Source organism: Ictalurus punctatus, chromosome 10 (genome assembly GCF_001660625.3).
Source record: "Ictalurus punctatus breed USDA103 chromosome 10, Coco_2.0, whole genome shotgun sequence".
Taxonomy (NCBI): Eukaryota; Metazoa; Chordata; class Actinopteri; order Siluriformes; family Ictaluridae; genus Ictalurus; species Ictalurus punctatus.
The window spans coordinates 5,347,481-5,359,955 of record NC_030425.2 but is presented as its reverse complement, the minus strand read 5'-3'; the positions used below and the strand labels follow the sequence as shown (position 1 = coordinate 5,359,955).

At 40.4% G+C, this 12,475-nt stretch overlaps 1 protein-coding gene across 6 annotated transcripts in view; it reads right to left on the bottom strand.

Annotated features, from left to right (window-relative positions):
* Nucleotides 1-2,979: 2,979 nt before the first annotated feature.
* mast3b (microtubule associated serine/threonine kinase 3b) overlaps nt 2,980-12,475 on the bottom strand; it is a 35,727-nt gene continuing 26,231 nt past the window's right edge. For all 6 annotated transcript variants that reach the window (XM_017477610.3, XM_017477611.3, XM_017477612.3 and 3 more), the window contains 12 exons: nt 12,291-12,456; nt 12,070-12,171; nt 11,653-11,775; nt 11,234-11,346; nt 10,902-11,083; nt 10,249-10,370; nt 9,758-9,958; nt 9,408-9,634; nt 8,433-8,555; nt 7,948-8,084; nt 7,279-7,460; nt 2,980-6,356 (listed from right to left, as the gene is read on the bottom strand). In XM_017477610.3, coding sequence (XP_017333099.1) covers nt 5,362-6,356; nt 7,279-7,460; nt 7,948-8,084; nt 8,433-8,555; nt 9,408-9,634; nt 9,758-9,958; nt 10,249-10,370; nt 10,902-11,083; nt 11,234-11,346; nt 11,653-11,775; nt 12,070-12,171; nt 12,291-12,456 — 2,673 coding nt within the window. In that variant the 3' untranslated portion in view covers nt 2,980-5,361. The remainder of the gene's footprint in view (nt 6,357-7,278; nt 7,461-7,947; nt 8,085-8,432; nt 8,556-9,407; nt 9,635-9,757; nt 9,959-10,248; nt 10,371-10,901; nt 11,084-11,233; nt 11,347-11,652; nt 11,776-12,069; nt 12,172-12,290; nt 12,457-12,475) is intronic.

Here is a 12,475-nt window from a genome sequence, read left to right as displayed (position 1 = left end):
GAACGCGTCATGGTCGAAAACCCACCCTTAGTTTCCTTAGTTTGGGGTGCTTTGCTGCTTTGGGCTGCTTTATTTTGTTTATTTGTTTGTTACTGTCACAGAGATCAGTTTTTATTGAATTCAACTGTTGTAACAGTCTTTATCAATTATGCTGATACCACTATGTGGTAGTAGTGGTTTTGGTCAGTCTTGGTAAACTTGCTACCTGTAATCAGTTTGAGCTCTGGGTTATCTCTGTGTTTTTGTGACAGTAAGTTTGTCTTTGTTTTGTTCGTTTGCTTTGAGCATATTGTAATTGATTTTGTGTTTTTGTTTTCTCCTTATAGGAGCTGAGTGCTTCCTAAGGCTGGGGGGAGCTCTTTGCTGCATCTTAGGCTTTACCTAACTAAGGGTCGTTATTGCTGAGTTTATTTGCAGTGAATTTGGTGGGTATGATAATGATCGGTGGAGTTCTTTTCCCTTTTGTATAGCTGGTGCTGTCACACTAGCCTGCCCTTCATACAGCAAGCCTCAGTCCTCCTATGATTGTTAATTTCTTCTTGTGACTGTGTTGGTTGCTTTTTTAAAAATAATTCTTGGCCAGTCTTTTTAACTTCAAAATAAAATTTATTTTTGTATGGAAACCCATGCCTCTTGCCTGTTCTAAGTGGAACGTATTTGTGTGTCTTTATTTGGGTTATCGTAGTTGCTACGAATCGAGCCACATTGCTACATAAGGTTTTAAGTTTTTTGTTAGGCTGGAAAGATTATTTCCCATGACAGTCCTCTTGGGGAGGCTACAACTTGGATACAAGAGAGAACAGTGTAAAAAGAAAATGAATGGATGGTTGATTATTTGCCATGATTTAATACTTCAAAATAATTTAAACATAAATATAAACAGAGGCATAGCAACACAAAATATTTGAGTGATGAATTAATAATGTTTAAAAGGTTATAAAAATGTAAAATCTTAGCTATGTATCCTAAGAAAATTCCCTTACCTGGCTTATCACGAGAAGGTGATGAAGGGACAGGGCTAGCACATTCCTGGTGTCCAATCAGCTGAAGGCTTTGGGAAGTAATGTCAGAAGGAGTGTTTTCCTCAGAAGTAGCAGCTATGATTTGCTCAAGCTCAACATCTGATTTAGCCACAAGTCCTTCTTCTGCTACTTCATCAGATCTTGACCGAATGTCTCAATGTCCTGAGCTGTGACTCTAGACTCATCAGCACTTCCTCTTGGCTCATGGACTGGACTCTGGTTGAAATCTGAGTCAGTGCTGGGAAGGATACTATCAGACACGGTATCAAACTCATGACTATGAAGAGAAGCAATCATGCTAGGATCCCTTTCAGTGCAAACATCTGGTTTCAGTTGAGGAATCAAGGAATCAAGCATGCCTTCAAAGACACTGTCCACTATTTCTGTTACAGAATCACATGCCGTTGGTGACGCTGTCTGAAATTTGTATGACTGGCTTCTAAAAGTTTTTTTCACGTCTTCTCTAACTTCTATCAGTGCATAACCAATCACAGATGCCACAGAATCACTGAAGCCAAGAATGAAAACATTGTTGCTCGATTGTTGTTCCCGGGAGATGTTGTTTATCTTACCTCCTGCTGTACCGAATCTCACGGCATGCTGTTGCTCATGAACTTGGGACACGGCTTTTGCTAGTATATCATCAATCTCACCCACAATGCGCTGAGTGAGCTGATTCTTGAACGATGTAGAGGTTATGCAATCCAGGACTGCATCAGTAATCGTGGATCTTAATTGAGGTTCTACCTCAATTGTAGCCTCAAGAGACTTACTCTTTACCTCTGTAGTACCTGTAAGTACCTGAGGATTGCCGGATGTTTTGCTTAACTTATCCCTGCGCATCAGTGCTCTGAATGGGGGAAGACCAGTCGGATCCATTCTGGGCGTTCTGGGAAGAAGTTGTGGTTTCCCAAGGCTCTTTGCTGGAGGTCCTTTCAATTACACATACATGCAATTAGCCTTGTGTGTATTCTTTGAACATTAATATCGGTTGGTTTATAAGTAATTTTGCTCTGATGAAAGGTAATATTTCATATCTTACCATCACCTGCTTGTCCAAATACTTCTATGGTCTCGATTGATTTCTTTCTGGTTGTGTTAATGACAGGTGAGCGGATGTTCTGCTTTGCCGTAGTGCACATGCTATTTTCCCCATGTGCCTGAAATGAACAATTTAACTAATTTTAGCCTTGTCAAAAAAACTCAGCCTGTAGAGAATATACAAATCTTTTACCATTTGTAAAATTACTAAAATTCCAATATATTTGGCTTTATCCTATAAAGAAAAAGTTTAAGTCTGTAGTTATATCTGACGTCTGCAATCACTATATTAAATCCTCACTACACACTTAACTGAACTCTGTAAATGACCCCTGATGTCAGGCAACGTTTCTTAAATTCACAACGCAAAGAAATAGCCTTGGATAATGTAGATAATCAAAGATTATATCCATTATAAATTCTGTATAAATGCATTATAAATTCATTAAATTATATTAATCTCTTTTGCATATTTTCACTGAATCTACTTTAAAGTCCCTAAGGTCACATTTTCCCCCACTCTTGAGCTGTATCTGCATAATGTTATGCATTGCTGCCACGATTGGCTGCATGAACATGCAGGTATACATGTGTTCTTAATAAAGTCTCTCTTTTCTCATTCAAGAAAAGAGAGACAAACATTGTGAATTTCACTATCAGGCCCCAAGTATGTGCACTGCCAGACTACCACAGCTGGACTTAAGAGCTTTTCAGTGAACTGTATACATGTAGACCCTGTGCTCAAAAACCACCTGTTTTATGAAGTTTTCCTGCAAACCCGTGTGCAAAATAAATAACACTAGTTTGTAAAGAATACGCTTTATAAACCCACAACATCCGTATGAATTTTACTCAATGTGTGCGTAACACTTGAGAATCTTGATTAACGGTCTAAGAAAGAACAGTCCCCAGTGTGTAGAGCCAACACAGGATGATTTATTACAAAGCATTGACTGGGCTGGCCAACAAGTATAACAACATTACAAAAAATATGATATAAAAGCATTTTTACAAACCAGCACAGACCAATGATCCCAAAAAACAAAACAAAAAAACAAACCCAATGATCTTCACAGATGTGAAGAAATGGAGGAGGAAGAACATCACTATTGCATATAAATATACAAAACTGGATATATAGATTTTTTTTGTGCTGATCATCGGCATAACTTCTAGTTCTTTTTGACCAAACCTGGACAAGATAAAATAAAGCAGAAACAACCGATATTACCACTGGTTAATTAAGGAGGTTCAGGTGCTACACAACTACTTAGGAAAGAACAAATAACTTATAGCCACGATATATAGTGAGCAGAAATATTCAAAAAATTAATAATAGGACTTTCGAACCAAATAGAACCACCGTGAACTTGACAGAAAGTCATAGGGTTGGTCGTACTGAACCAGGAGACACGTTGCACTGAATGCCATGCGAGCATTTGCTGTGTGCTCACTATAAACTACATGCAGCATGCAATTATTTAACGGTCTCAAAAGTAGCCTGTATGAGACATTAACTACCATCAAACATGGAATGCATTACAGATTCATGTAGCACCAAAAGATAGTAGCAGGATGCAATTGTGCACGATAGGAGACTCCAAAGTACCAGGAGAGTTTCTCTTTTAAACAAAAAAAAAAAAAACCAACTAAAAAAAAAAAAAAAAAAAAAAAAAAGATTTGTTCATCTCCCACCTCCAAAAAAAGCTTTCTGATAATTATGTTGAAAATTCATGACCTTCTTCCCCATAAGCAGTTGAAATCATTAACATTCATCAAACTGTAGTACTATACAGAAAAACACCATCATTTGGGGCTTTTTGTATTTTTTGGGGAGAAAATCCTTACATTGTAAGGAGATTTTGTGGAGAGGACATGGTTTAACAGATCAGTGTTAAGAGGAAGCTGCACTTCTATTATTTGCATTTTCACATATTTAGAAAATTCAGTTGCTAAGGGCAAGCTAAGATACACTGATTTGCACAAAAACCCCCCAAACAAACCACCAAATCCTCAAGTCAATATAAACAATGTAAACATTCGCCCTATACAATAGGTAGTTAGATAAACAAGCTACGGAATACATATGGAAAACAACATGGTTTAGAAACCACATTATAATCACATGCATAACAAGCACACCCAGTTCATGTAGGGGAAAATTAAAAAAAAGTGAAGTCCTGTAAAATTGTGATTTTTTTTTTTTAAGTAAATTTGACAGGACGACTTAAATAAGATTGAATAAATATGCATTGCAAGTACATCTGAATGTTTTATACTCACTGAAAGCTGTTTTTTTTTTTTACTAAAAAAAAAAAAAAAAACTTTTAAGAAACGAGATGTCTGCAGGAATAAATCATTGCTTTAGGAAACTGAGAAAAGCTTCGAGAGCCCTACAGGAAGTGCAGTTGAAGCAGGGGACCCATTCAAGTTTGCCTGTGGAAATTCTCCGCAGTTTTCCAGTTAGCATAGTTTCCAGAACGAGTAATATACACAGTAGAAATCAGACTAAAATCAACATAAAACTAGGTCACACGGTTAAAAAGAGTCACTACCATCTATAGGTTAACTTCGAGGCACCACAATATCTAGCAATCAAATCTGTACAAACATTAAAATAATAATAATAAAAAAAACGCTAATAAATTGAACACCTTGCAAACACCGAGTGAACTGTGAAGTTTCTACAGCCAAAAGCCCTGAGCCGAAATACCTTTAGCCTACGTAAAAGTGGGGTTAGATGGTGCCAAATGCAGTGGATCTCACACACAAAAAAACCTACACTGAATTTAATACAGTAAAATTTGTGTACAACTGTGAGAACTGAACTAGACAGAGTTCAATAAGCCAAAAATACTGACAAGTTGAAAACCCAGACCAACCAAATGCTCCTATGTTTAGCTCTCGCTAAAAACACTACCTGATTCTTCTTCTCACACCTAGTCTTCTGTGATAATTCACCAATGTTAGCTACACTTGATATACAAACATTCTTCCTGAAAATACATTTTCATAAAAATGTCGTCATTCCCCGTTTGATGGTTCAAAATCCCAGCTGGTTACCATCAGGTTTCGCCATCGTTAGAATATTCCAACACGCGTTAAAAAACTATAAATATTCCCCTGTAAAAATCTAGCTTACTTCATTTTTTAAATTGAATTTACAAGACACTAAGTGGCATTCCAACCCAATCGCTCTCACTTCTACTCGTTCAGCAGGAGCGCTGTGAGAGGAGTACAGACGCCGTCCTTGTCAACTCAAGTGTGGAATATTAAAGTGACATCAACATTGGCCAAGTCATTTTCCTCGGAGTTTCCCCTTCCTTGGACTCATGCTCGAGGTTTCTTCCGTGTCAGTAACGTGACCTTTGCTCTTAGACGCCACTGACGAGCCATCTGATGAAACGCTGGAAGAACATGCACTCTCTGGTCTTCCCTTGTCTTCTGGATGCGAGTCCAAACTCCCACTTGTGCTTTTCCCCTCGTCTTCCTCATCAGAACATGGCTGCCAGTCCTCCAGCTCCTCACTCTCGGAGCCCTGAACAGCGATCTGGGGGACCAGAGGTACCCTCCTGACCACACACTCCTCCCTGGACTGAGAGTTTGACACCATCCACTCAGCCCTGTGCTTGGGCCGAGTGTCGGCCAGAAAGCTCGGCGTGGCTGGAGTCTGTCCAGCTCTTTCGTCCGGCTCATCGAAACTTACTTCCTGTACGGCTTCTTGCTTCTTGAAGGAGTCGCGGCGTTCGGACAGATTGAGCTTTCGCATGACCACAATCTGGCCAGCGGCAAACGCCCCGAGTCTGCCGTGGTCCGAGCCATATTGAGACTCCACGTCTGCATCCCCAGCCACGTCCAACTCACAGTGAGGAACCTCTAAAGTGTGCCGTCGTGGACCGTGGGCCTTTTTGTCTCCGTGGAAGACACCAGAGAGCTTTTCAGCAGACTGGACTCTCTTCAGCAGCGGGGAGACAGGAATCTCGGTGCTTCGGGGTCGAACCCCATGACGGACAATAGTAGGAGGGGAGAGTGTTTTCCCATGGTACGAATGAAGGGTCTTGGTGATGCTGGGTAAAGGAGAAGAGGAGTGCTGAGGAGACAGGGCCTGGGGGGAGGAGGTGCACGCCAACGGTGATGGGGGGATACTGCTAGTTGACTTGCGCCGGCCGACTTTAGCGTAACGTTGAGCGCCCAGTTTGGATCCCAGGCCATGTAGCGAGCTGGGCCGCATTTGGACAGCTGGAGAACTTGGTGAGCTGGAGCACGGAGAGCCACTTTGGGGAAAGTTTGCATCTAAAAATGGTCACACACAGACAACAATCAACCAAAAGGCTTTCTTTGTGCTATACTTTGGGGATTTAAAAATTTCCCTGAACATTAACTTTAACAGTAAATTTAAACCATGAAGAAGGAGAAGAAAAAAAAACCCTGCTAATAAATTGTTTGGCAAGTTTAATGCCCAGGAAACTAGTAAAAATGGCTTAGGAACAACTCTAATTAACCCTTTCACAACAAAATACATTTCTGAACTATAAAAGCAGTAGTAAAACACTCTTGCTAGGACAAGACGCAGTCACTTCATGGTTAAACATATCAAGAGAGAAGAAAGAGACCAGCCACACACGAATAATATCTTTCACATGCAAAGTAAAACTTTGCCCAACCCCCTTTTGTTGCGTGCAAACATGATATAATTCATGACCATATGCTTGTTAGTGCTTAAATACATAAATTCATTACATTAGCCTGGTGGGCTAGCAAATGAATCGATCGTTTGTCTGTCCAATATGTGCACTCACTGAGCACTTTATTAGGAACACCTGTACACCTATTCATTCATGCAATTCTCTAAATCAGCCAATCACGTGGCAGCAGTGCAATGCAGGAAGTCATCACAGTGCACCTGCAGGAACTGCGTGATGCAAGCATGTCAACATGGACCGGAATCTCAAGGGAGTGTTTCCGATATTTCTCGAAGAACTGGGGCTGATTTGAGAGCAAAGGGAGGCCCACCCAGTATTAGTATAATGTTCCTAATAAAGTTCTCTGTGAATGTATATATAAAATGGAGTCTTAATTGTCTTTCATTTAAATGGAATTCTATCGAAATTCATATCGTTATTGTGATCTCTTTGATTCATAATCTGGTCAATTAACAGCTACTGCAACCAGAGAAAAAGTGAGCTGGGAAACAGTTTAGAGAAGGTGTGTGTACCAGCAGTGTGGTCTGGAACTGGGCTGCGGCATGGTGTGGAAGGTCCAGGGGACAGGCTGTGTGTCGGGGAGCCAGGCAAACTCTCACTGGAGGAAACAGAGTGATGGAGGCCAGAGGAGAAGCTGCGACTGCTGTGCATCACCGTGCTCTGCTTAGACAGCCTCTTCAGGACTGTTCGACGTCTGAGGGCAGAAGACATCACAGCTTTATTACATTTTTATGCTTTGAGTTATAAGTTTTTGAAATTATTAAACTATTTGTTATAGTCCAGTGTGAAGGTTTGCATACACATAGGACAACATGCATGAAAATGTAATAATTTAATGTGTTTCACAAACGAGAACAAGTAACAACATTGTCAGTGTATACTGAAATATTTCAGTATAATTTGCATGTCCTCTGAACACTTCTCGGATCATCCTACTAATAGTCATGCTCTTTTATCATAACTCTGCCATATTACTTAGACAGCGTTTGCCCGTTTTTCTGCCCAGATGTGTTACATGGCATCTGTTATACAGAGAGGGTCATGTCCAAACATCTCATTTTTCAATTGATTTTACTTCTGTCTATCATTTTGGGGGATAAAAGTAGCTATTGTTTTCCCCATTTGAAAACCAGACAGCCCCCCCCAAGATTAATGAGGCATATTAAGTAAAGCCTTCAGACCGGTCCTGGTTGTCCTTTCTCCTGCTCCTCTTGCTGCAACGGGCCATCTTGCCCTTGTAGCTAGTTTTCCGTGCTGGTCCGATTTTGATTGTGGTGTCCTCTAGGGCAACGGTCTGCAAGGCCACCTTGTTACCGCTCTGTAAAACAATACAAGTTGTTGTGTGTAGTTTAAACAAAATCACTCAGACAAGAATGTGCTGGTGGAAGCATCTGCAGAAGAATCGGTCTTTGTACGAGTATCAATCTAGCTACTGTTAGCTGATTACTGGGGGGTTCATTGTGACTCATGGTCACTAGTCGGCTGGGAAATACAGATGCCGAGCATGTTTATGGATAACGTGTAGCTGTGACGGTGGAAACAAGATGAGCAATATAAAATGTTTAAAATGATGACTCTACAACTAAAAACCCACTACGATTACATTTAGCACCAACGACAAAACTGCACTTCTATGGATTATGCCACAGCACAGCATGTGTCTCACCTTAAGAAGCAGCTCCATCATCTCTGTGTGCACCAGTCCCTGCACTGACTCTCCATTCACATGAGTGATCAGATCTCCTGCTCTCAGACCAGCCTCATGAGCAGGACTGCCTTCCTCCACACTCTATAAAAAAAAAAAAAAAAAAAACGCGAGAAACACAATTTATGATGCCTTTATTTATTTATTTATTTTTTAAATCAAACTGTAATTAAATCCAGTGTTTCATTTACTAAAACAAAAGATAAAAACGTATATGCTGCATTAAGGCAGTTAATAGCCAAGTGTTCTAGTGGCTCTCCTATGAGAACAGATACAGCACTGCTATTTTTAGAAAGCTCCGCTGCATGAAAAAGGAAAAAAAAAGAAAAGAAAAAAATCTTTCCTCCTGTATACACCTGTAAGATTATTTGTATCCTAGCTGTATGTGTACCGGTGTCCAATAACAGTCATTAGGTGGTGACTACAATCACAAACAGCAAAATACCACTCAGCAACTTTTCCAAAAGCATTTTTGAGAATAAACTAGGTATATCTGATGTGTGTGTGTGGTGCTGCCGGGGTTTAGTATTGAGCAGGACTTTTACCAAGTATTGACTAGAACGTTTACCCTTAGGAAAAATGCAGACAAGCTCAGAGTGCAGGCATTTTAGACAGACAATGCTAAACTGGAACAAAAACATTTGATCCTGCACAGTGCAACGCAATTTGAGATTTAATCACCAAAAACGGTCCATGATAATGAAAATAGCAGGGGGGGGAAAAAGAAAATGCTGGATCATGGGTAATTTGCTGATCTGAACTGTATAATGCGATGGAAAAGTGCTATGATTTTTACCGCATGTCAATTAGTTTGTAACGCATATGGTGCTTTTTCATTATGAAAATGTGATTTGAGAAAATAAAGGCAGCTCATGTTATTGAACTCGAACCGTTTTATCCTGCAAAGTCAAGCGGCAGTTTCTTTGAGCTGCTCACCGAGACCATGTGATGGATGGTGTACACGTCGCTATTTCCGATGTAGACGCGGATAGTCTGCAGGGTGAAGCCGTACTTCTTGCCCGAGCTATGGATAAAGATGGGAGGCCGCAGACAGCTGAAGCTGAGGGACAAGTCTCGATTTGGGGAGGAATCTCGGGATGAGGGATTGGAAGAAATGGAGTGTGGGGAAATGGGGCTGGCTTGAAGACCTCCACTCATATCATCTGGATAGATGGGAAATGAAGGGAAGGGTAATGGCCAACTTTGTTAAGCATGCAAGCAAGGGTTGGACAAAAATACTCATGTTCATCTTTAACTATGGGTTATGGTTATATTAAGTTTCTCACCTGGAGTAATGATGAGGGACAGTGTTGACACAGAGGCAGATTTTGGCACTTTGCCCCCTGGAGAGAGATGCTGTCTGTCTGGCGTTTCAAGCTGGTTGCCAAAACATCGTGGACTGCTGTGTTCCCTTGGAGACGAGTGCTTTGTTCCTGTACTGTTGCTACGCAGCCTGATTCGTCTCAGGTTGGATACAACCACCTCAGCTGCAACGTGAGCAGGAAGAAAAATTGATTTACAGATCCAGCCAGTATGAAGAGCAATATACTTGGACTCAGAATACCATGATCAACTGTATTAATTAGAATCCAAAATACAAGTATTTATCTTTATGATAATAATTTAGCTCACTGCTCTTGTCAGAATAACCTTATACTAGGATGCTATGGAATACCCCCCACCCAAAGCTGAATGTAACATAAGAAACTTTGCCCTACACTGCATTCCAATGCACATTTTATTTAGACAATTTAGCCATGTGTCATGAAGTCCTGACCTTCATCATCGGTGGAGAGTGCAACGCGTGGCATGGCTTCCAGGCTGTGTGTACTGCTCGCCACCAGAGGGCTTACACACCTGTCTGGCTGGGAGGAGCTGGATGAGGCTCTTGGTCGCAGGCTGTGATACAATGACCATTGTTACAGCTACCCGGCATACAAGGACAAATATAGGTCACAAGAGACTTCGCACCCTTGGTATAACAAATGGTCTTTGTGGTTAATTAGTTTAATCATAATAAATATGAGAAATTTTCAGGAGTGTAAATTTGATAGCCATTGCCTGATTTACAGTTAAATATACGTTTATATCTCAGTTCATGTACTCTCTAATCTCCACCATGCTGATCAATGATACAGGCAATATCACCACATATTTATCAGGTGAACATAAAAAGTAAAACCGTTTCCAGCTATATTTTGTTCATATGAATTGCTCGATGTGCCAATATTTGACATGGTTAAGAATATATATATATATATATATATATATATATATATATATATATATATATTTTTTACATTGTACATTTACAAGTTTACATTGTTATGCTAATTAACCACAAAACATTTCAGGACCTTTTTAAACCTCTTTCAAATCATTGTGTCTTTAGAAACACCCTGTAGGAACAAAACAACAGTTCAAACGGACCACGGTCGCTGTCCCGAGAGTCTCCTGTTATCCGGGGCTCCTGTGCTGCTCTGTCTGTGCATCTCTCCAGGTGAGTGGCTTTCTCGGCCGTCTGAACGGTCCTCGTGCTCTTCACTGTGACTTCGGTCAGAGGAGAAACTCAGATTGGACGGCGTGGCCAGATATTCTGTGCTGCTGTATACCTGCAAAGTAGGGAGCAAGAGAAGTATTCTGTCGCATCATTTTTATACGAACCGACGCATAAATCACATTTCGAAATAAAAGGTGTTATGAATATATCTTTCTTTATTTGAACAGAATATTTACGACATTTACAATTCAACAATACTAACCTTGCTGAAACGATTCGACCACGAGGAAAACCGTCGAATTTCAAGGGAAGACTCGTCATCGTTCGTTTCGTCGTCTTCGTCGGAAACCAAATGATGATAGCGATCGGATCGAGCTGGATTCATTTGAGGGAGGACAATTCAAATTCTTACTTCAGGCGGATTATCAGAGGATTATTGTTTAAAACAATACGGGGCATCAAAATTTATTTCTCCAGTTGAGTACTTAAAAATATCTCTTTTGTACACGAGGTTCTAAGTAAAAACTAAAAGACGTAATAATGAAAAGACAGGAGTGGTCATGAGCAGACAAAAAGCATTGATATTTCCCAAATCATCATTTCTATCAGTAGGCATTTAACCAAATTCAACCCCAACATGTATCGAAAAGACATAACCAAAATCGAGGCCATAATACTCACTGTCAAAATAACTAGTGTCATCATCTCCTTCTAACTGAGGGATAAATTCAGCTTTTTGGCGAAGCAGCCCATTCCAATCCAGGCTGGTAAAGAATGTGTGCTGTTTGACCTCTGCTGCTCCTCCTGTACATATTTCAAACCATAAGGAAACAGACATTCACCAGTTCATTAGTAATATACTAAGAAAATATGCTTATTCTATTTGTAGAGTAAGACACTTTCCCCATCTGGTAACAACTTGGACCATTTAAAAGAGCACAGAAAGACACAGTGTAGAAATTCATCTTTTTTGCTGCTCTTTTTAACAGGCTGAAATTAGGAAAGAGACACTTCAAGAAATATGGTGTAAGTGTTTCTTGTATGGAATATGCTGCTAATAGACACAAAGGCATATCCAACAGCAAACTGCTGAATTACCTGTCCCAAGTCGTTCAATTGGACTTTGTCTCAGTAAACGCGTTATCAAGTCCTGGGCATCCACCGGCAAAGCATCGTCCCCATCTGGCCAGATGATATCATCTAAATAAAAGTACATTCAGGTCAGCTACACGGCAGGTCAGATTAAACAACATTCAAAATGTATATAAATAATGAACCCGCAAAATGAAAGAGCTTTCATATTCAGCATGTGGACGTACCACTGACAACCTGACCAAAAAGCTCTTCTGGTGTGTCTCCAAAAAAGGGCACACAGCCCACCAGAAATTCATAAAGTATGATTCCCATAGCCCACCAGTCTACAGGCTTGCCGTAGCCCTGCCGCAGAATAACCTCCGGCGCGATGTACTCAGGTGTGCCACAAACCTACAGAGAGAACCCATCA